Source organism: Schistocerca piceifrons, chromosome 1 (assembly GCF_021461385.2).
Source record: "Schistocerca piceifrons isolate TAMUIC-IGC-003096 chromosome 1, iqSchPice1.1, whole genome shotgun sequence".
Classification (NCBI taxonomy): domain Eukaryota; kingdom Metazoa; phylum Arthropoda; class Insecta; order Orthoptera; family Acrididae; genus Schistocerca; species Schistocerca piceifrons.
In genome coordinates this window covers 792,946,553-792,971,224 of record NC_060138.1, presented here as the reverse complement: position 1 = coordinate 792,971,224, position 24,672 = coordinate 792,946,553, and the positions used below count along the sequence as shown (strand labels likewise).

The following is a 24,672-nucleotide window of genomic DNA, read 5'->3' as shown; positions in this document are numbered from 1 at the left end:
CGTTGTAGAAGCAGTAACCGATCTAACAACCGCTCCAGACACTTTTTGTCTTATATAGGCGTTTCCGACCGCAGTGCCGTATTCTGCCTGTTTACATATCTCTGTATTTTAATACGCATGCCTATAGCAGTTTCTTTGGCGCTTCATTGTATATCCATTGACCGCAATTTCATTTACATATTCAGCATGTCGCAACTTTGTCTCTAATGTTTGGACTGCATTCGTACGATTAATTCTCTTCATGATGTCATTGTAGACAGTTTGTACAATACCCAACATGCGAACACTTAAAAAAAAAAAAAACACATTCGTATAGCTGTTATACTTCACGCATCTCGAGCGCTTGTTAGTGCAGCTACAACACGCAACTGTCTTATGGCGCTAGCAGACAAGTACGGAGTTTTGGATGGATGGAAATGACACAGACCTCTGTTTTTATGCTCGAGTGTTAGTCTAAGCACGGTTTCGAGCGGTTTCTAGCGTTCGGGATCAAAGGTGTCCCTTTAAAGTAGAATATTCAAAAGCTTTATCCTTTAAGTGAGTACCAGCTGTGGGTAGGTGAGCGACTGCCTTACGACCGTACTGGATAAAGGGAAGGGGATGGAGGTGACTCACCATGTGAGGGAACTCCTTGGGCTCCGCGGGCACGCCGCCGATGATATAGGGGGCGCCCTCGCCGCCGCACAGCGAACGGTTGAGTTTGGGCGCGCCTTCCACCAGCACGGGGCTGTCTTCCAGCCGGTACACGGCTTTCCCCCACTCCTCGCACTCTGCAACACCAACAGCACAGCAGGTAGTGACATCGCTGCAAGTGCAGTGAAGAGAGCGCCGTCCTAAGTCCTTTGATTTGGGCCCCTTCTCCTGAATGCCTACCCCCTCACCATTCCGAACAAAACGTCGCCTTCACGTCGTGTCTCATAGCCAGCCCATCTTCCTCTTCCTCCTCTACATTATACCATTCTCCAGCCTCAACCAAATTCAGCCAAAAAATGAAATAATTAAATAAACTTAGGATTTTTAAAATTTTAAATACTCTGTTGAAACGAAATACAATCTTAACTGTGATATCTTACAGAGATCGCTTTTCAACACCAAAGTAATCAATGTGAATTGATAACACACACATTAGCGAGGGCAATCTGCAATCGGCAACGATGTGTGGGAGGTGCGCTTGAAGAGCACGCCTCTCCTCTTAGCGCAGCAGCGCCCTCACGCTGAGGTCAATGTAGTGCCGACCTAGCCTGAACTCTGCCCAGTTCATGACCTCATCTGAAGGGCTCAAAATTATAGTATAGGACCAACGTGATGATTGACCTGTTCATTTAAATGTGACATTGTACTACAAGAGACCAGTTTGTTAATCTGTGCATCAAGTAATGCTTTAATATTCAATAACAGTTTTAACTTATTAAGCAGTTCTTTGACAAACAAGTGTGCCACAGGCAAGTAAATCTTTTATTCATTTATGTAATAAAGTGAACTAATGTGAGTGTTCCAGTGTGATGAACCTTCCCCAGAGCTGTCACAGAACCAACAGTTGTGGCCAGACATGAGTAGTTTCGCCTGACCATAACAATAATAATTTTTCCTTGATCCATCCATACATGAAATACCTATTCGTTCATGCATCATTGCACATAATAAATACTGCACACTGATGAAGCTACATTTTAGTTAAATACAAAACCAAACCGTTTCTTATGAGACTCTGCATTTAGCTAGTAATAAAACCTGTTTTCGTTAGTTAGAAAAAGTATTAAAGTTAATTACAACCTTGAATAATATCATAAAAGTGAAATAACGTCTGACACTATACTCTAAGACAAAACAGAACGAGTAGATGATTTCTAAGAAATACTGTAGCACATCATTCATAGCTTTGTGATGTGAAATAAAAGGCGCTTTATCAATGAGATCGCCTCACACTGGAAGCCAACTATACAGTAAATTCAAATTTCACACAGTAAAATCAAATAGCATGGGGTTATGAGTTTGAAGGGTTCATAGGCAAATGATACGGATTAATTAGAGGATTAAAATATGAAATGTGTGTGCTTATTACAGTATCATTTACATAAATACAAATTGCAAGGCCGATTTGACTTGGAGTGGACACGACTCAGTTATGAAGGGGTCACAGGGGGGAATGAATCATCTCACTACCTTTCGTCATCAATAGTGTGGTTGCACCCACAAGAAAGACAGACCGTGGCATGCACGTCACATCACGTGACACTACGGGTATTACAAGTGCCAGCAACTGCCTCTGGCAGGGAGCGTCCTATTTAAGGCGGGTTTAATAATTCTTAACAGCATGTTTAAGTGGATGCAAGCTCTCGATAACACACGACAAAATTAAAATTTATACTGCGTACTTTTCATTGACATACTGATTTCCTGTGGGCTCTGCATGGGGCCGAGCGTTCACGAAGTGTAGCGAGGAAGCCGTCTAGTGTGACGTCACGAGTTCGTTGCGGAGCCCGTATTTCTCGTAGGCCGCGTCGTGTGGTGGTGTCGTCGGCAAACGTTGGGTCGGTACAGTGCGTCGCCTCGTAGCTCAGCCTCGGTTAGCTGGAAGTCTACTGTCCTCACAGGTGTTTCGCGGCTTTGCAAGGTGTAGGGAGGCGTATGTTAGGCAAGGAAACTGCAGTGCGTAGTCGAGCGCTTAATTCCCAAGCGCTGGATTACCAGGATTCTTCGGTGCAACATGGACCAGGAAAAAATCAGTCACAAAGTGACGAACATTCAGATGTGAGTAAGAACAAGAATCAAAGTCAGCAGACTGTGTAAGCCGCGGGGTTGACGAGCCTCCAGGTCCTATTCCTTTCGCGCTGTCTCACTCACTGTCTCTTCTCCCCTTTCGTGGCCCCTTAACTCAGCACTCCACGAAGTTTTCGTAGTCTGAACCTTGTCGTTGATGGACCAAATTTACAACGCCACTAACTGATTTATCGCTGTCTCCTGACAAAACCTCCCAGTGCTGATTGATCGCTGTCTTCTGACAAAGCCTGCCAGTGCATGATGGAAACCTCATGCCTTGTGTGGGCTGGTGTGTGACTCGGCAACTGGTATTTCTCTGTCGAGGCTGTATCCAGCGTTGGGCGCAGTCAATCCAGCACATTGTTCCGATAAATTTTCGCATTTCCTAGTCTTTCTGAAAGCAGCCACAGGGCAGTTGCTTGTAAGGGCTGTTTCTGTGTTGGAGCTGCATAGTCTTATGTCTGTGCTTCATCCGAGATTGAGCCGGTGTTCGTGATTTATAAATATCATTCTTACTGTCCAGCAGCAGGCCCATTCTTCTTCGGCAGTCCCGTAGTTTCACCCTCCCTCCCTCCCTGTACGCTTTTGCGCCTACGCTCCATCTCAGTGCCAGCAGGAGTCCGCGAATTATCAGCACGTTTCTCGCTTTTTAAGGCAGGCCGAAATATTATGCAACAAGCCATAAGTTTCACACACCGCCTCTGTGATCCACGCGCTTTTGTATCTATGCATCATCCCATTTCCTGCATAGGTTTACGACACTGTTTTTTTCCCATTGTCCACCATGGTCTCTATTCCGAAGAAAGCGGAGGGCATCCACTAGCCTCCCCCTGCGAGGGGTGCAGAACGCTCGCACGTCCACCCTTCCCAGTGCCGTCCCCGTCGGCGGTCCAAGACACACCCCTCGTCCTGAGCCGCTGTCGCTTGGAGGCAGCGAAGTTATTTCAGTGCATAAGTTTGAATGTCCAGGCCTAAATGTAAACTACTAACGAAATATTCTTTAAATGGCCATACAATGCAGAATTTCACGTCCGGTATATGTGTGCTTGATTTTGTTTCACGGGTATTAGTCCTTGGTTCAAGGCATGTTTCTGTACCTAGCAGTCCGTTTCTTAAAGATCAAGAAATCATCTCCGATAACTGTTTCACTCTTAAATAAGCTCATCAAACTGAACTGCTTGTACCTGTCCGTACAACAGTAGGATCGTGACGCCATCAGACAACTGCCTAAGATCGGGTAGTCGCGTCGACGTGTGTTATGGAGATTTTAACAAGGAAGAATTGGCGCTGCTTGGTGTGTTTACCATAAGGCTCACAGATTCTCATTTCAGTTTTACTTTCCTGTAAAAGTTGGTTGTGTGTTCTTGAAGGACTCGTTTTCGTTGAAATTATTTTTATGGTTTTGAAGGACTGAAGTAGTAGGTACATTGGATGGGGGTGGGATTCTCGATCAGAGTCTTTCGCCATTGATGTAATCGATGACGTCATGACATTTCACCTACCCATCCCCCCTCCACCGTCTAACGTAGATCAGTTGCCCTGTGTGTAAAGTGGTGAGAAATTTAAATTTAGAGGCAAGTTAAAATTTTAGTGGTTTTATCCATTCTCGTGTCACCAGGGATTTTGTCCTGAATCTAAATTGGCAGGAAATCCAAGATGGCGATCTGACATGGCGAGCTGGGCATACTGGCCATACAATGTCAGAATCCAAGAGTTGGAATAATGGGACAGGATCTATGACGTTAAAATCCAAGTTGGCTGACATGGAATACTGGCTCCATAACGTCACAATCCAACACTTGGTGTTTTTGTTCCTTGGCATATTTTACTCTCCACACTTGCAGTTTGTAGAACTTATTTTATAATGTTTGCAAAGACAGATCGTGATTGCTTGCCACGATCTGGATACTCTTCAGTGTACGAGGTGCATTCAAGTTCTAAGGCCTCCGATTTTTTTTCTCCGGACTGGAAAGAGATAGAAACATGCGCATTGTTTTAAAATGAGGCCGCGTTCATTGTCAATACGTCCCAGAGATGGCAGCACCGTACAGCAGATGGAATTTTACCGCCAGCGGCGAGAATGAGAACTGTTTTAAATACTTAAAATGGCGACGTTTTCCTTACTTGAACAGTGTGCAATCATTCGTTTTCTGAATTTGCGTGGTGTGAAAGCAATTGAAATTCATCGACAGTTGATGGAGACATGTGGTGATGGAGTTATGGATGTGTCGAAAGTGCGTTCGTGGGTGCGACAGTTTAATGAAGGCAGAACATCGTGTGACAACAAACCGAAACAACCTCGGGCTCGCACAAGCCGGTCTGACGACATGATCAAGAAAGTGGAGAGAATTGTTTTGGGGGATCGCCGAATGATTGTTGAACAGATCGCCTCCAGAGTTGGCATTTCTGTGGGTTCTGTGCACACAATCCTGCATGACGACCTGAAAATGCGAAAAGTGTCACCCAGGTGGGTGCCACGAATGCTGACGGACAACCACATGGCTGCCCGTGTGGCATGTTGCCAAGCAATGTTGACGCGCAACGACAGCATGAATGGGACTTTCTTTTCGTCGGTTGTGACAATGGATGAGACGTAGATGCCATTTTTCAATCCAGAAACAAAGCGCCAGTCAGCTCAATAGAAGCACACAGATTCACCGCCACCAAAAAAATTTCGGGTAACCGCCAGTGCTGAAAAAATGATGGTGTCCATGTTCTGGGACAGCGAGGGCGTAATCCTTACCCATTGCGTTCCAAAGGGCACTACGGTAACAGGTGCATCCTACGAAAATGTTTTGAAGAACAAATTCCTTCCTGCACTGCAACAAAAACGTCCGGGAAGGGCTGAGCGTGTGCTGTTTCACCAAGACAACGCACCCGCACATCGAGCTAACGTTACCCAACAGTTTCTTCGTGATAACTTTGAAGTGATTCCTCATGCTCCCTACTCACCTGACCTGGCTCCTAGTGACTTTTGGCTTTTTCCAACAATGAAAGACACTCTCCGTGGCCGTACATTCACCAGCCGTGCTGCTATTGCCTCAGCGATTTTCCAGTGGTCAAAACAGACTCCTAAAGAAGCCTTCGCCGCTGCCATGGAATCATGGCGTCAGCGTTGTGAAAAATGTGTACATCTGCAGGGCGATTACGTCGAGAAGTAACGCCAGTTTCATCGATTTCGGGTGAGTAGTTAATTAGAAAAAAAATCGGAGGCCTTAGAACTTGAATGCACCTCGTACAACCACAGCGCTGCTGTAATAGTTTGGCGACATTCATCATAAACAGTGTTCACTTTTTCGACTGTTGTATGTATTGTGAATGTCTCAATAGCTTTATTGGCAAGTTATCTGATTGTTACAACTGCAGAACGTAGACTTATGGACTTCAAGTGCACAGGTAAACATAAGAACCATAGCTAAAGTACATATTTACTTGTATTTGATATACTAGCCCAGACGCTTGTGGAACCTGTTCTCCTGACGCCGGCACAGTGGTTTGCGGCGCTGTTATCTTGATACTAGCTGGTCAAGTCTTATTCACGTTATATCGTTGAAATTCTTTTAGAAGCTTCTTTTAAATGGCGCAGTAAAAAAGAATATAGTTCTATTAGAAAAAAAGGCGGTGTCTTAATTCGACGACTATAAACGATAAAAATTATCAGCGAACGTCATTAAATTCGCCATATTGTCCGATATAACTTGGCGAAAACCGCACCTCGATGTATTTATTTATTCTGCTTCACGCTTTAAGGATGGTTCCTTATATGCTAGCCCAATTCACTGGATTTTGAGTCTTTAACGTTGCCATGGAAGCATTCACGACGAGTTTTTAAATCCTACCAACGCATCGATTCGTGACCAAAAAATGTAGATGTCTTCAACTGCATTAAAATACAGGGCTGTTTCTTGATTAGCCTCTACAGCATTTGTAAGGATTACATTTAAATTGTGACTCAGTTGTTTGTTGCACACTACTGTGTGCGCCACGTATCCTTCGTCGTAGCCTTAGACTAAACTTTTACTCATTTGTAGGGCCTTGCTTTCTTTATATTCAATTAACTGATGCTTTTATCCTAAAGCGGACTGATCTTTGATCTGGATGAAGGATCTAAACGAGTCACTTAGTCGCACGTCAGTTTAATTTCCAAAATAATCTTACGTTCTTTAATGTAGGGAAGACGTCTCTTGACTTATGCAATTTACTGTTTTTTTTCAGTTTTCCTTCTCGTTTTAATTTTTCCTTACTTTTTCCTGTTCTTTGCTTTCCAGAAGTACCTTATTCGCGGGTACATTGCCCGGTCATCGCAGCCCCGATACGCCCCTACAATTATCGTTGGACTGTTTCCTTAATTATGTGGTGATTATTTCCCGCTTTTCCTCTTAGAGTAAACAACATATCACGCAAGACGCTACGCACTTCTCAACAATACAGGGGCCCCTGCGGCTGCCGACGCCGTTGCTTAGCAACAGTTCGAGACGAGACGAGACGACTGGCGAGCTACGTGAATGTGTGTGACTCCATTCTGTGAAGAGTCGCGAAAACCGCGAAATGCAAGAAGAACATGAAGCAATGGCAGCAGTCAGAAGGTAAGACATCAAATAAATGAATTCTGCAAATCCTTGGCACCCAAATAGTAGGCGCTAAATCGATTGCATCTTCCTGCGGATGCGTAACAAATTCTCACAGGCATGTGTAGTTAATGAATATGTAGGTCTCCAACACTGCAGTTATATTCAGAGTAATTAGATTTTGCAAACAAGATATCCGGGCTGATCATCAAAGTTTATCTCAGGCAGTTTGCGTTGAGGAAGCATTAATTTTACGTATATTGTAATTATCGGAAAAACAGAATAACGTAACATATACGTTGTCCTACGAAGTTTGCTATCGCATGCTGCCTCGATGACGTGTTACCAGGGTCATCTGGTTAGAATCCTGGTAGTGATAAATTTTCGTGACCAGAATTTGGTAGGGAAAGGAAGGAGAGGTATTTCTAATCTCATTTGACTGCGTGGCAGGGGGCCTGGGTTAAATCTTTATTATCTGAACTGTTGAATGGATTAGTGAGTATGTTTGACGCTTTCGGTGATGATCCCACCAGACGGATGGTTGCGAACGTCAGTCTACTGTGCTATACAAGAAATCACAGTAACACAAATCGCACACACTTGTCACCCATACGCTGAATGATTAAGCATTTCTATGTGGCTCAGACACCCAGTAAAATGAGTTAAATGCCATGAATGACCAGTCATGCAGTTTTCATATGATATTCGTAGCGGTTGTAGTCTCTTCTCGTTCATTCGTTACTAGCTCTAAACATTACCTACAATCCGCCAATTGTTATACATCTCTATAACAGACGCAGCAATAGCTGTTTCGTTTTTGTTGGGATTTAAGTGTTTAGAGACGCAAGTAACTACATTCTTTCAAGTCAGGCTTTCAGAAAATATCGCTGGTGACCTCTTCAACAAAGACAAAAACAGAGGGATTATTTAATCGACATCGGAAGCTACAGTTAAGGGAAATAGCGTTATATGCTTCCAGTCAAGAGTTGTTTATGAAAAGGAAAATGAAAAACAGTAGGAAGACTAACAGAGAATTTAGTCTTTAGAAGAACCCGTCAGGACGGCTTAGTCGATTCCAGAGAGAGGCGCTGGATATCAGAGTCAAGGAACTAATTTCAGCTGAAGTGCAGGAACGGAGTACTTAGCTCTTACGATGCGTGCTGCAATTGTAATTTCTTCCGTTTTTGTTTCCATTGCCCGTAGCCAATCGGGTAACATACGATAGCCAGTGAGAATCGCGGATTCTAATGATTTGTTTCGGCGCAAGGTATGACTTCACGCAAAAGCGATTTCAGTACTTCTACTTTCGTAATGAACACTAGGAGTGATTAGACCTCTAAGTCTCGCTATAATGGATTTAGGGTTGATTACTGATTTTCGTAACAATTTTTATTTACGTTTCTTGGAATATTGTGAGATTTCTTGTTTTATTTTTTCGTATTTCAGTGTAGCTGCTTTAACTTGCAGGGCGAGACAGTGAGATGGCGCATAAATTGCGGATTCATTGCTAAACACAGGTTGTACACGAAACGTTCCCGGCCTATGAACCTTGCAGCCCGGAAAGATAGGTATGATGACGTACAGAGACTGCGCAGATACTTATTTGTCACATTAGTATTCGTCAAAAAAGTTGATTAGATGCAAGCAGAATCACTATGGGAGACACACTGAAAATAACTTGTTTGTGGATTAAAAAGGTGTAGCACTAGTTTCTTTTGCTGAACACCTGCATTTATCTGGAACCGCGCGACCGCTACGGTCGTAGGTTCGAATCCTGCCTCGGGCATGGATGTGTGTGATGTCCTTAGGTTAGTTAGGTTTAAGTAGTTCTAAGTTCTAGGGGACTGATGACCTCAGAAGTTAAGTCCCATAGTGCTCAGAGCCATTTTTGAACCTGCATTTATCAGATCATGCTGTTTAATGTTTCATTTTTTGCCGCGAAGTCTTATTGTGTGAATGGCGACAGGCTTGAGGAGCTGAGTCGGTTGCAGAGACTGGTCAATCTATGTTTGGCAAGAAGAGGTGTGAAAGAGGAGATAGGCGCGTTCTCGGCAGATGGCCGTCTGACGGCACGGAGTGAGGAACCACGTAGAGTTTCTTTGAAGTCGTTCGCAAAAGAACAAAACATGTTCTCCTGAATGTGATAAGCAATGTCCGATTGTCTTAGGTTTTTTAAAAGTAGTTTTACACGGCTGAGCCACAGCTAACGAAATTTCAATCGGATGATAAACATTTCAAAACTTAGATCGTGTACTTTTTGGAGCAAGCTCACTGTGTTGGTACAAGATCATTTTTCTGCGCATTAGTTTGAACAGTTTTTACTTCAACTAACTACGCAGAGGGTTAAGTACTACTTGTTTGGATATATACGTGGAAGAAAAAGTGGAGTCAGGAAACATTTATTCATGCAGTTCAGAGAACGTGTTTCTAATATTTGCATTTCGGAATAGTTAAATCGTGCGTAGTCTTGCTTACGAAAAATACTTTGTTGTTTTTTTGCGAATATTGCATGATTTTCGAGTATGTGGATAGGCATGAAACTAAGAGCACAGCTTAAATTGCTGCGAATGAAATGAACAGTAGTCCTAATCATATTTACCGTATTATTTCTCAAAACTTCTTTCTCTTCTTTTTTTTACGAATATTTCGCGTCTTTCGAATATGTAATTAGGCAGGAACCTAAGGGTACACCTTAAATTGCTGCGTGTGAAACGACCATCAATCATTTTTACAGTACTGTGTACCTAATTAACTTTACCGTAATTTACGAATGTTACGATTTTCGAGTATGTGGTTATTAGGAATCTAAGAGCACAATAATATGTGCATAAAAATTCACTTACGATATCACAAACCATGACTCCGCAAAAACGCTGCTCAAGACGCAGTTCACTTACGACCGCTCCCAATTAGCCCTCTTCATCTATCAGGATTCACTGCGCCGATAGGAACAGCGCGTCATTAGCTGCCTTTTTTGCTGGAAATATTTCGGCACTTTAAGTACATTTCTGACATAATATACAACATTACAAACGAACAATATCATTCGCTACTGATGCCCGACTCATGTTTTATCGTATTTACTTCCCATAATTCTTCGAGCAGCTACCAACTTCACAACGCAATGTAATATGAGAGTTAGGTACACTGTAACTATACTTTTACCCTCAATTCGGCTATCTAACGCAAATACATTTTTGTATGGGTCTTATAAGAACTGGATGATTCAGCTGGGCTCCACATACTAAACTACTGGCCATTAAAATTGCTACACCACGAAGATGTCGTGCTACAGACGCGAAATATACCTGACAGGAAGAAGATGCTGTGATATGCAAATGATTAACTTCTCAGAGGATTCACACAAGGTTGGCGCAGGTAGCGACACCTACAACGTGCCGACAAGAGGAAAGTTTCCAACCGATTTCTCATACACAAACAGCAGCTGACCGGTGTTGCCTGGTGAAACGTTGTCGCGATGCCTCATGTAAGGAGGAGAAATGCGTACCATCCCGTTTGCGACTTTGATAAAGGTCGGATTGTAGCGTATCGCGACTGCACACCATCGCAGGCGCTGCTGTCTGTGATGCAGCGTCAAGGGTAACCGCAGCCACGGTCTCCGAGCTGATAGTCCATGCTGCTGCAAACGTCGTCGAACTGTTCGTGCAGATGGTTGTTGTCTTGCAAACGTCCCCATCTGTTGACTCAGGGATCGAGACGTGGCTGCACCATCCGTTACAGCCATGCGGATAAGATGGCTGTCATCTCGACTGCTAGTGATACGAGGCCGTTGGGATCCAGCACGGCGTTCGGTGTTACCCTCCTGAACCCACCGATTCCGTATTCTGCTAACAGTCATTGGATCTCGACCAACGGGAGCAGCATGTCGCGATACGATAAACCGCAATCGCGATAGACTACAATCTGACCTTCATCAAAATCGGAAACGTGATGGTACGCATTTCTCCTCCTTACACGAGGCATCACAACAACGTTTCACCAGGCAACGACGGTCATCTGCTGTTTGTGTATGAGAAATCGGTTGAAAACTTTCCTCGTGTCAGGACGTTGTAAGTGCCGCCATCGGCGCCAACCTTGTGTGAATGCTCTGAAAAGCTAATCATTTGCTTATCACAGCATCTTCTTCCTGTAGCACGACATTTTCGTGGTGTAGCGATTTTAATGGCCAGTAGTGTAGTTGTTCGCCAGGGTTGGGGGACATACTCACTCTGTTGACTTTTGGACAAGCCTGCTCGTTGTGTGGTCGCACTGGTGTCCCTCTGCGTGGTAGCGGTTGCAGCTGTGGTACGAGGCGTCGGTGCACTGTAGGCGGCGGAGGACGCGGCGGTGGAGGCGGAGGAGGCGGCGGTGGAGGCGGAGGAGGCGGCGGTGGGGGGCGCGGCGGCGCCGGGGCAGCAGACGGAGTGCCGCGAGCAGGCCGTGGGCTGCTTCCACAGCACGTGCCGGCAGCGGTGCAGCGGCTGGCACACGCCCGACTCGCCGCTGCGCGTGCGGCACGGCGACCCTGAGGACCGGCCGTACGATTGCTCTCAACTCTCACTTATCGTACCACATAATAGCTCCTCCACCAAAACAAAGCGAGTGACAGTGGAGCATGTAAGAGGGCGACAACAGCTCTTCGCCTTGGACAATATGGCTATGGCAGCAACAGCTCTGCGTTTATTTTATTTTAATTTTATTTTATAGCATTTTAACATAAAATTCACTCTAAGATAAAGAAAACACGCACCATGAAGGCAATATCCGAATGGGACGGAAGGTTGGTTTGAGGGATAAAGGGACCAAACTACAGGGTAATCAGTCCCTTGTTCCAGACGCAAACAAGGCTCAGGATAAAACAACTCCCACAGTACGTTTGGTAAAGGAAAAGGTGGGATGGAAATCTGTAGATGTGATGTACAGTCTTAGACATAAAAACTGACCGCCGGCCGGCCGCCACTGAGACTAAGTGCGTGTCGTTCAGTTAAGGTGTCCAATAAAACCGACCGCAAGTCCGGCAATCTACACAATCTGGCAACACTGTAAGATGCAGAAGTGTCAGGAGGAGGTGTTGTCTACTTCGGAGAGGTTGTCGTGGTGTCTGAGCCCGTGGTCTACTGGTAATAGTCGTGCAGTCTAAACTTGTAGTCGCGTCTTCGCGTCCAAGTGTAGCTACTTTTTTTAAATCACGTTTCGGCCCTCGTCTAAAGTTACGAGTTTGACTGAGCATCAAAGATAATTCGCTTCACATTCCACCCACCACAGATAACAAATACTTCCAGTAACAATTACGCAGGACAGCCCGTGGCTGCGTCGCGATCAGAACAGCTTACGCTCGAGCGTTTCCTCGCGCTGCAGCGGCTGCCGGCCACCTTCCAGACACCACCCGTCACCTGAAATCCAGCGCCGCCCAGTTGATCACGTCACGGCGCGGCGCTATCAGTGTATATATCAACTGTCTTTTTCGAATCTGAAGATCTAGTTATCATCTTGCAGTTTAGCATTGGATTTTGCATACCTGAAAATCATGAACTTCGGTTAAGCGTTGCAAAATTGGGTCACGGGGTGGAAAAACGTGTAACTTTTGTAAAACAATATTTATTTTTGGTATAATAAAGGGGTGCGTGCAGAGGAGGATGCTCGATTGATTTGAACTGTGTGTGGAGCGAGTGCTTTTGGCAAAAATGCGCCAGAAAGAGATTCTCTTGTTTCAATAAAGGTCTTTCTGGCATGAATGATTTTTCACATTAAACAATCTGGACTACTGATATAATTGATGGGCTACCATTTAACAATCATGCATTTGCACTCAACGGGCAAGGTTCCGAAGTCTGGTGCAGGAGTACTGCATGCTCTAATTCGAAACAACAAAAATCAACGCAGTGACTATTATTGCAATTTTTCTTGAACGTCTTCAGGTCGCTCACTGAACATTCCTATGCAATACTGTTACTGCTGACGAGTTATGATGCCTTTATCGTTATCTTCCTACGAAGGAATGAAAGGCTGAGCCCTACAAAAAGACTTAAACTGGAGAAAAGAGAAGTGTGAAATAATGTTTTCCATCTGATAGCTCCAAAAGTGTGCTTTGCTCTACGAATTCTTCCCAAGGGTGTGTGCATCACAGCTGGAATTTTTTGTGAACAATTAAGACATTTTTGTCGCAGTGTAAGAAAATAGATCGACCAAACTACATCACGTCTGCTACTGCATGATAACGCACTCTGTTGATTTGAGAAACAGAACTATCCAGGAAATTGATAGGGAAGTCATCTCTCAGGCTCTTGTTCCTCTGATCGTATACTCGTAAACTTTTGTCTTTACTTCTCTTGAACGGTTAACCGTCAACGCAATTCATTTGTAGACGAAAATGCTCTTCAAATTTCACTGATTTAATGACATCGTTTCAACCAGTACGTTTCTACACGCGTAGAATTTGAAAAGTACTTTACCATTGTCAGATTGTTTTAGATAGTGTGAAAGAATGTACTGTTGCTGATTAACTTCTCTTTGATGATTACTCTTGCGTTCAATAAACTAATGGAAAACGCAGTTGAAGTATCCACTGTACTAACTTATTCAAGTAACTACAGAAACATCATGACGGCAGTCTCCCTTAATAAAGTATTAAGTGTCTGTAAGACGATTGTGCCTATTTTAACGCGAATTAGTGGGATATTACCGACTTTTGACTTCGAAGAGGTCTGTATTTACTCCCTGTCCTATACTATACTCAAGTATTATGAAAATGTGGTAGTTCATAGATAAAATTACGTATTCACAACCACAAAAAATATGTCGGCAAAAACTAAAAGTGGCATTATGAATTTTGCAGTACCATAAGGTTTTCGCTCTGACGGTAAGAGGTACTGAAAGTGGCAAGACGAATTTTGCTCGAGCGTTGTCTTACGATTCCCTTATTGAGTTTCCATCTTCCTGCTTGTAGCTCTGCTACAAAAGAATTAAAAATATGGCTTTCAACGAGTCTCGAAAGGCGAATGAAAGCAGCTTGCACCTGGTAGGCAAGCAAGTTACCTCCTTTATTTTTTAAGTTTTTGTTTTTACTTAATTTTACTTTTTGTATTTTTTATTTTTTTGTAGTGTTTAGACCTCTTCCAATTCAGGCGTTGGCCCTATCACCCATACTACCCCCAAACCTATTTAACCTAAAAAGGAAAACAAAGCTTGTGCCACCGCCACTTTAATCCTAAAGCTAACTAGGACGGTCGTGCGCCACCACTTCAGGCTCCGCCCACGAACAAAAATTAAATATGCCTCTGAACATTTTATTAAAAAAAAGAAAATGATAAAGGAAGGGGTAAAATAATTTATTATATTTTATTTGTTGTTCATTTTGTTCTTATGTTTTTATTTTTTAATTCTTTTTTGTTCTTTTTTCTCTCGGGGGTGCCCACAGCAGCCAGACGGCGGGATGTCCTGGTCGTGTTCTCGTTAAGCGAGGGTGAAACACCCTGTAATTACCGTTGATGTCTCTCATCATTCCATCACGTGCGATATATCAGTCTCTTCTCACACCCGGTACATCCCAATGATCTGGAGGGTGCGTAAACAACGACCCCAAGTAATTCGCAAAGAGCGTACCATACGACGCTTTGCGCCGTAAAATCCTGTAGTTGGTCGTTAAATAATGCCAGTAATCTAACAACCCTGCAACGCTCTCATCAAAAAAGTATGAAAATGCCATACCCTAAATCCACACCGTGGCGTTCTGACGAGTACCTCGGAAGTAAGTGACGTCGGGATGGGCCTCGGAGCTAACGAAGAGGTGCGGCAGGTGTGTCTTACTTACTAGCCCACTAGTCCCTACGACAGATAAATCGCAACATAAGAGACGAGAGTAGTTGTATTTCCCATGTGGAACGATTTTCGTTGACTCAAGAGTATTAACTAACATCCTTATTTCACATCTCATGAGAAAATCACGTTATTCAGTTGAAATGACACTGTAATATGAAGCGAATTTAGCAGGATAGTTCTGTGCCATCAAGGAAGTAACTCGTCGGTCAGAGTTGTCAAACATATTCTGCGTTGATGCCAAGTTTCAGTTATACTGTCAGGAAGCATACCAGCTGATGTGTTCTGTGAGTGACCTCGGAAGTGACTATAGCTTCGTCTCAAAGTTGTGACTGGCAAGGACGGAAATATCCTCATATTTCAATGGTTCTTATTCACATTTCTGTAACTAGGTTTAGGGGCTAGAGTGTAATTACTTGTAATACGTCGATGCACTGAGTGAAAACGAAACGCCATAAATTAATAACTGCGATAATTATTTGTGTTTTATTGTCTTAATCGGACCGAAACCTTGTAAGCGTATTCACCAGACACAGTTCACAATTTTGGAGCTTCTCCAGTCGTCGACTTGGCAACGTATCCTTGCTATGCAATATTGTTATTGAGATCACTGTCATTGACACACCCACCAAAAGACACGCATGACCTGACTTCCGTTGTCAGCTTTTCTGACGGATATTCTGCCGTTGCTCGAAATGTGAAGACTTGGTGAATTCGAATATTCCATATTGCGAAAATCTGATGTTTCTATTCTTCCAGCACTAACATTCAAAAAATAGTTACAATAAGCGGGAGAAAAGCGCCTATGATACAACAATTAATAATGCAGTCATAATTAGTAGAATTTGATAAACTCCATCTGTCACCTGATAATTGTGAAAAACTACTTTTTTCATCTGCACAGCTCCGCAGTATGAACTCAAGGGTTTCGTAGGGTTCCTATACTTAATTTCGTTGTGATCGTTTTCAGTGACAGTAGAGGAGGAGCAATACCATCTGACTTGAAGGATAATTTTCTAGCGGGATTTTCTTTGGCTACAGTTGCAGTAGCACAACCAGTGAGATATCAAGAATGCAAGCATTCACTCATTGCTGTTGTATAAGCTAGGGTAGAAAGAAGCAGGATTCCCACGAAGTAAATGATGAGAGACAGTGTAATTAATATATAAAGTAACCATCTCGCAAAGGTAAAATTTCCAAATCGCTGTCACTTATTAAATATGAATTGTTCAGAAAATTACAGCTATACTTAGTGAAATGAGTAGGTTAATGCAGGTCCAGTCCGTCACTATCACTGAGTTTTCAAACATTTTCCGAATAGCACTTATATATATATATATATATATATATATATATATATATATATATGTGTGTGTGTGTGTGTGTGTGTGTGTGTGTGTGTGTGTGTGTGTGTGGTCGGATATCGAAAGACAACAGATGTTCAGGCAGTTACAGGGAGTTAAGACACAGCTAGGGCGGCAGATGAAAATTTGGCCTGACCAGGTTCGAAACCAGATTTGTGGGGTCTTTTCTTTCGGACATGTTCGAAAGAATAGACACCACACATATATGCATACACAGGGTGTTTCAGGAGGAATAGTGGACATTTTAGCAGGTGGTAGTATACATGAATTGCATAAAAATTGCATATAAATATGTCAAGTTTTATTGAGTACAGTGATACAGCTGTTAGTACGCAACCCTAAAAAACTCAAAACATAGGAAAATGACTTTCGAAGTTGATTTTCAAAAATTCCCCACCAACTTCCATGCACTTTTGACTTCTCTTAATAAACCACGTGTAGCTCTTCTAAGGTCGACTTTGCGTTCTTTTATGAGGGCTGCGCTATTCATAATGCGAACGATCAATTCGGCTCTTGGGATTACTTTTTCTTTGTGGACTTTCAATCATCCCCACGGGCAAAAATCCTAAGGGATAAGGTCTGCGTCCCTGCTGGCCAATAAAAGTGCCCATATCTACTGATCCATCTTCCGGGAAATGTTAGGTTTGTATGATATGATATGTCACCTGACGACTAGAATGTGCATGAGTTCCGTGGTGCTGGAGGAACATACGCATTCTTGTAGCCAAAGGAACCTCTTCCAATAATGCCGGAAGCTCATTTTCAAGGAAGTGTAGACAACTGGGTCTTGTAAGCACCAACAAACGAAACGAAAATGCATTGAATCCAGCTGTATGTACTCAATAAAAATTGGACACATGTAATATGGCATTTTTCTGTAATTTGTCTATACTACCACCTCCTACAATACTTACTATTCCCCCTGAAACATCCTGTATAATTATTCAGGTCTCAAAGGCCCATCGAAAGATTTCAGTGTTAGACTCACGTCATCGTCCGAACCCTCGCTGGAATATAGTGTAGCTGCGAGCGAGTGGAATAATGGACAGGGATACCGGGTGTGTGGTGTGCGCCAAAGATGGGAATTTGAATCGGACGAGGTGCGTGTGTAGACAGGTCCTGCAGGGGGGGTTGACCGTTGCCTCCCGATAGTGCAATGGTCAGCGCGTCTGCCTACTATGCAGGAGGTCTACGTTCGAACCCCGGTTGGGCACAAATATTCATCTGCCGCCGTTGCTGTATTTCAACGCCCTGTGACAATGTGCACGTCTCTCCTTCGATATTTAAGATGCAATTGTTTTTTGAGGAAATACAGGTGATTTGCGAACATGTCTTGCCGTAAACGTAATGGGACTTGAACAGCATCCATTCCTTAGTCATTGCTTTGTGAAGGCGCTAATCTATGTCATATACATGCGAATCAGACTGTAGCGCATATTTAGTCAAATAACTAATGGTCAGTATACAAGTATTTACGAACAGTAGAAGCAGGATTGCAGCGAGGTGATCACTTCTTAACCAAGTGCAACATAGAGTACATGTGTGGTGAGTCATTTCAGCTGCATAGCTGACGGTAATATTTGTCAAGCAATTCACTGCAGAATTAATGTAATACCTTCACGATGATCTCTGTAGTCATACTGTATCATTAGCAGCTCGTGAATGGAGTACTGCGTTCGTTAAATCGATGCCGAATAAAGAAAAGCGACGACGCCACCACACTATCTTTACTTAGATAGTCAGCGCTAGATAATGTGCGCCAGCATAACGTTACTGTAAGCAGTTTGACAGCGTAACACCACCACATCCACTGACAGCCTGTACCATCATCATCACACAGTTGTTACAGTGATTACAAGTTGCTGATGTTTGTCAAGAATAGCGGAAAACTCCTCACGACTGTGTAGTTCCATTTGCATTACGCCTTGGACAGAGAGAATCCTAAATAACTGTAAGAGCGTACCCATCGAAGGGAAGAGTCCACGTATTGTCTCGAGTTGTTGCAGTTTGATATTAATGTGGTTCCCGATGGTTTCACACTAACGGGTTCTTTTGGCTATCGAAATACTCATATGAGAATTCCGAACGTGTAATTGCTAGAACACTCAACTACCTTAATAACACCTCATTTTGGATTGAATATGACTCGGAAAGCGACGTTAATTTGACGTTTCCGTCTCCTGACGACTTACTGAATTAAGTCTGAAGTGCACTCACAGTTGTGTTGCCTGTAGAATTAATTCTGTGAAGTGTTGTGGCAGCTGGCAGTCATTTCTGAATACACACAAGTGCAAATATCTTCACTGCTCTAGGGGAACTCGTCTTTGTTGCATTTTTTCTATACGGTAATTAGCACAGTGGCATAAGGCTCATTCTGCTGAAGAACTTGATGCCCGCAACTCCTTCAATAAGAATCTGCGAGTGGTAGTAATGCATGAAAGAAAACTGACTGTTGGACAAAAGAATGGAGAGCTCCCTGCTTTTTGCGTTTCCGATAGCGCCTACGATAAGAATCTGGTGTCATATTGTACTTCAGAATCCTAAACTGTTTATTTTTCACTTCATACTAAAAAGCTATGATATGAGGAGAGGAAATGACTAAGATGCTTCTCAGAAACTTTAGTTTTTTGTGTTTATTTTCCCACTTCATACTAAAACAAGGACGTCGATATGAGAGGACGAAATGAAGTACACGCTTCCAAGACATAATATTTCCTTGTGTACTACTACTGCGTGCATGAAAGCTCTGCAGTTAATTTTTGTGTGTTGGATAAATTTTGATATCACCTCATATTACTTTGTGAGAAGGTTCCTATTTTTTGGGATTCAAATAGAGTGGACATTTCATCGCTGGTTAATATTTTGATGACTAATGACATGATACCCGTTCCGATTGCTCCATGGCACCAGTGAGTAGAGTCTCACACTGGTTACTATAAGAACATACAGGTAGTGATGTCTTCTCACTGCAGTCAGAGCCAAGGTGATTTCTTTCTGCTTATGGCGAAGCGTCTGCTGCAGTGTCCACGCTCAGCCAACATAAACAAATCGCGGCTGCACTCGTCGCGAGCCGCGACAAGCGCGCACTGTCTCTGCTAGCGATATTATGGAGTTAATACTTCGTACTTAACGTAGTATGTTGGACATGGATTGGGTAAAAATTTAGTTTGTAGTAACTAGCCATTGCATTAAAATACTTCACAGTTATATTTGATGCAATATTTATTGTTGCTTGTCTCTCTGATGTTAATAGTATTGTTTCAGATTGTGCGTGAACACGCACACACGCACATACATGCAGTCATTGAGTCCATTGAAAGTGACGACTGCTGTCTGTTGAACAACACTCGCGCCAGTCAATTACGCAGACACACAGCGACCGAAAGGTGTCTCAGTTGTTGGCAACAAATTCCAGCTGTGATGTACACACCCTCAGGAGAAGAATTTGTAGTGCGAAACACTTTTGAAGCTACCAGTTGCAAAATATTATGTTCACACTAGTCTTTGCTCCAGTTTACGTCTTTTGGTAGGGGTCAGCATTTCATGTATTAGGAAGTTAAGGATAAAGGCATCGTAACACGTCACCAGTAACAGTACTGCACAGGAATGCTCAATGAGCGACCTGATTACGTTGAAGCAAAACTGTAGTAATAGTCACGCCATTGATTTTTGTTGTTTCGAATTAGAGCATGCAGTACTCCTACACCAGATGTCTGAACCTTGCCTGTTGAATGCAAATGTCGCATGATGGTTAAATGGTAATCTATCACTTATATCAGTAGTCGATACTTTCTTAATGTTGAGATTCATTCATGCCAGAAAGATCTTTGTTGAAACATGAATATCTTTTTCTGGCGTGTTTTTCCCAAAAGCACTCGCTCCACACACAGTTCAAATATTTTTCCACGTGCGACCCAATTTTGCAACGCTTAACCGTAGTTCAAGATTTTCAAGTATGCAAAATCCAATGCTAAACTGAAAGATGATAACTAGAACTTCAAATTCGAAAATGACAGCGCCGCGCCGCGCCGTGATCACCTGGGCGGCGCGTGGCGTCTGGCTGGTGCCCAGTAGCCGCTGCAGCGCGAGGAAACGCTCGAGTATAAGCTGTTCTGATCGCGACGCAGCCACGAGCTGTCCTGCGGAATTGTTACTGGAAGTATTTGTTATTTCTGGTGGGTAGACTGTGAAGCGAATTATCTTCAATGCTCAATCAGACTCTCAACTTTAGACGAGGGCCGAATAGAAAAGGAGACACAGTTGGACGCGAACGCTTGACTATAAGTTTAAAATGCACGGAGATAACCACTAGACGACAGGCTCACACAACACGACAACGTCTCGAAAGTAGACAACCCTTCCTTCTGACATTTCTGCATCTTACAATGTTGCCAGATTGTGCAGACTGCCGGACTTAGCGTTGTCAGGAGCGGTCGGTTTTATTGGCCACCTTATGTGAACTACTCGGACTTAGTTTCTGTGGCGCCCGGCCGGCGGTCAGTTTTTATGTCTGACACTGTACATGCACAGACAAACAAATGATTACAATTTCAGAAAAAACGGGTGATTTGTTCAAGAAAAGAACCTTAAGAATTAAGCAAGCAGCTATTCGGCTAAGCATTGATTGATTAAGTTGCTGGATGTCCTTTTGATGGATATCGTCCTAAATCTGTCCAACTGGCACGTTAGATCGTTAAAATCGCAAACTTTTAGGATGGCCTTGCCCACAATGCTTGAAACGGTCTCAGTTGGGGAGAGATCCGGTGACCTTGCTGGCTAAGGTAGGGTTTGGCAACCACCAAGTCAAGCGGTTTAATTTCTCGTCGTATGCGGGTGGCCATTTTGCTGCAATGTAATCCCAGGATGGCTTGCCATGAAGGGCAACAAAACGGGATATAGAATGTCGTCGACATAACGCTGTGCTGTAAGGGTGCCGCGGATGACAACCGAAGGAATCTTGCTGGGAAATGAAATGGCACCCCAGATCATCAGTCCTTGTTGTCGTACTGTATGGCAAGTGACAGCCTGGTTGGTATCCCACTCCTGTCCAGGGCGCCTCCAGACATGTCTTCGATGGTCACCTGAGCTCAATTCGCAGCAGGTTCTCATCACTGAAGACAGTTCTACTCCAGTCAATGAGGTTCGAGGCCGAAGGCGTGTCTGGAGACGCCCTCGACAGCGGTGCGATACCAACCTGGCTGTCACTTGCCATCCAGCCTGACACCAGGAATGATGGCCTGGGGTGCCATTTCATTTCATAGCAGGACCACTTTGGTTGCCATCCGTGGCAGTGATGGCCTAGAGTCCCCACCTGGGGAAGTTCGACCGCTGAGTTACAAGTCTTTTCAGTTGACGCCACACTGGGCGACTTGCGTGCCGGTTTTGATGAAATGATGAGGACAACACAACACCCAGGTCCTGAGCGGAGAAAATCTCCGACCCGGCTGGGAATCGAACCCAGGCCCGTTGCATGACGATCAGTCGAGCTGACCATTCAGTTAAGAAGGCGCACACTTACAACTCTGTACACTTTGCACGACAGTGGACCGTTCACCCACACACCGTGCTCGACCTCCTGGTCACAATTCGACCCCAGCGCCCCGCTTCGCGGCAGTCCTATCGACAAAAGAACTGAGTGACAAATCAGTTATTTGCATGCATACCACCTAAACACAGTTATTTTTCTGAAAGTCTTCGAGAGAATAATGAAGAAAAGAAGATCCAGGACTGCTTTATTAACGCTGTGACTACAATTAACAAAATATCTGTTTCTCCTTTGGTGTTTTGACACAAATTTAATTGCAGTTCGTGCCACTACCGTCACACGTACCTATATGATAACTGATTCATATTTGCCACCATTTAATGGTTAATTTCTTTTAGAGTTTACTGGGCACATTTGCAAGGAGGAAAGCCACCCAACTAGTATGGAAAGGTCCGTTGCTTTCGCTACAAAATTGATGTATCCATCGAACTGAGTCGCCCTCTACCATGCTTGGTGCGAAGAAGCCAACCAATCGATGGGAAGCTGCTCCATTCCAGTACAAAACTTATTTGTTAAGATGCTTTTTGAACGCCATGTGTGGGAAGTCTGTGCAGGTTTCCCCGTTTTTTCGTGAAATAAGCGATATTCTTGTCAGTCATAATGGCAACAGCATTGAGTCGGCCCCATCACATAGTTTCTTTTTTTTTAAGTAAGGAGATATGGAGGGCCATTCGATCGCCGCCTGCCGTGTTGGTCACTCGTCTCCCACCTGCCTTTGGCTGCACGATTTTGAGGTAATGTAAATGTCACAACTGCAGTAATGTGATCGATATTCCGAGCAGCTGGCTTCTTGCTTATTTTGTCACGCTAATTGTGTTGCTTAATTTGGTTATAATCTGCGGCATCTTGTTGTATCATTAACTTCGATTTTGCGAGCTGCCCAGGCGAGCAGATCTTGTTGCGCTCTTCCGCACTTGGTTCCTCCTCGTATTGTTAACGTCATTTTGCAATTTGAGTTTTAGAGAATTTATTCTCTTAATTTTTTGTGGTTTTTGTGAGCCATTACAGCAAATAAATACCTGTTTACTCTGTCTTGACTTATTGTTCAAGATCCTTTTCACTGATCTACAACTTTTCCATTGTTAGGCGGCTCGGTAATATTACTTTCTCACTGTTATGGCGTTATCGTTGTGAACGGTGGCCTAACTCAGCGATAACTTATACTAAGAACTGAGAGAAGAGAACCAGCACTACACTCGCTCGTCGTGTATGGTCAAAGATTTAGTCTATGAAGTAGCATTGCACCTACACTCCTCGGCTCTGATCTAGAACTGGGTCACAGATTTCAAGTTTCCTTATGGAAGAATTTTTAATTTTCTAGTATTCTGTTTTCTAGCGTAAAAGGAAATCAACAAGAAAGTTTGGAAACATTTTATGTTTTAATTTAGTCACTACAGAAAAAACTGACGTTCTTACGCTTTGCATTTTTAAGGCTGATGCCGTAATATCTTTATTTCTTATGTTTAGCGACTCTGCAATAGTGTTCTCTGAAGTATTAAAGTAAACGTGAGATATCTGCTCAGTTTTCGAGGCACCTTTTGACGAAGACAGTGTTAACCCACACTAGCAGAGGCAATACTAGAAATAACAATTTTAAAGAACTTAACAATTTCCTCCCCGTCTGGCAAATTACATAGCTAAAGAACAGTGCAACAATTCATAGAAAAACTTACAAATAATTTTATTGTAATTTACGAATTACAGATGTTACCAAACTTGCAACATCCAATAATTCAAAAACACTCTCTCGTGGGTTAGTTCTTACTTCAATTGACCACTGAAATTAGCAGTTCAGAATAACATCCATCAGGTCACAAAATTTGAACTAAGTATACTGTTGTTGTTGTGGTCTTCAGTCCAGAGACTGGTTTGATGCAGCTCTCCATGCTACTATATCCTGTGCAAGCTGCTTAATCTCCCAGTACGTACTGCAGCCTACATCCTTCTGAATCTGCTTAGTGTATTCACCTCTTGGTCTCCCTCTAAGATTTTTACCCTCCATGCTGCCCTCCAGTACCAAATTGGTGATCCCTTGATGCCTCAGAACATGTCCTACCAACCGATCCCTTCTTCTAGTCAAGTTGTGCCACAAACTCCTCTTCTCCCCAATTCTATTCAATACCTCCTCATTAGTTATGTGATCTACCCATCTAATCTTCAGAATTCTTCTGTAGCACCACATTTCGAAAGCTTCTATTCTCTTCTTGTTCAAACTAATTATCATCCACGTTTCACTTGAATACATGGCTACACTCCATACAAATACATTTAGAAACGACTTCCTGACGCTTAAATATATACTCGATGTTAACAAATTTCTCTTCTTCAGAAACGCTTTCCTTGATATTGACAGTCTACATTTTATATCCTCTCTACTTCGACCATCATCAGTTATTTTGCTCCCCAAATAGCAAAACTCCTTTACTACTTTAAGTGTCTCATTTCTTAATCCAATTCCCTCAGCATTCACCCGACTTATTTCGACTATATTCCATTATCCTTTTTTTGCTTTTGTTGATGTTCATCTTGTATCCTCCTTTCAAGACACTGTCCATTCCGTTCAACTGCTCTTCCAAGTCCTTTGCTGTCTGACAGAATTACAATGTCATCGGCAAACCTT

At 43.2% G+C, this 24,672-nt stretch overlaps 1 protein-coding gene across 1 annotated transcript in view; it reads right to left on the bottom strand.

Annotated features, from left to right (window-relative positions):
- The window catches only part of LOC124713262 (trypsin-1-like), a 102,863-nt gene that overhangs the window by 42,110 nt on the left and 36,081 nt on the right, over positions 1-24,672 (bottom strand). The window contains exons 2-3 of the mRNA XM_047242934.1: positions 11,557-11,853; positions 616-770 (exon numbers count right to left, since the gene is read on the bottom strand). Of these exons, the coding sequence (XP_047098890.1) occupies positions 616-770; positions 11,557-11,853 (452 nt within the window). The remainder of the gene's footprint in view (positions 1-615; positions 771-11,556; positions 11,854-24,672) is intronic.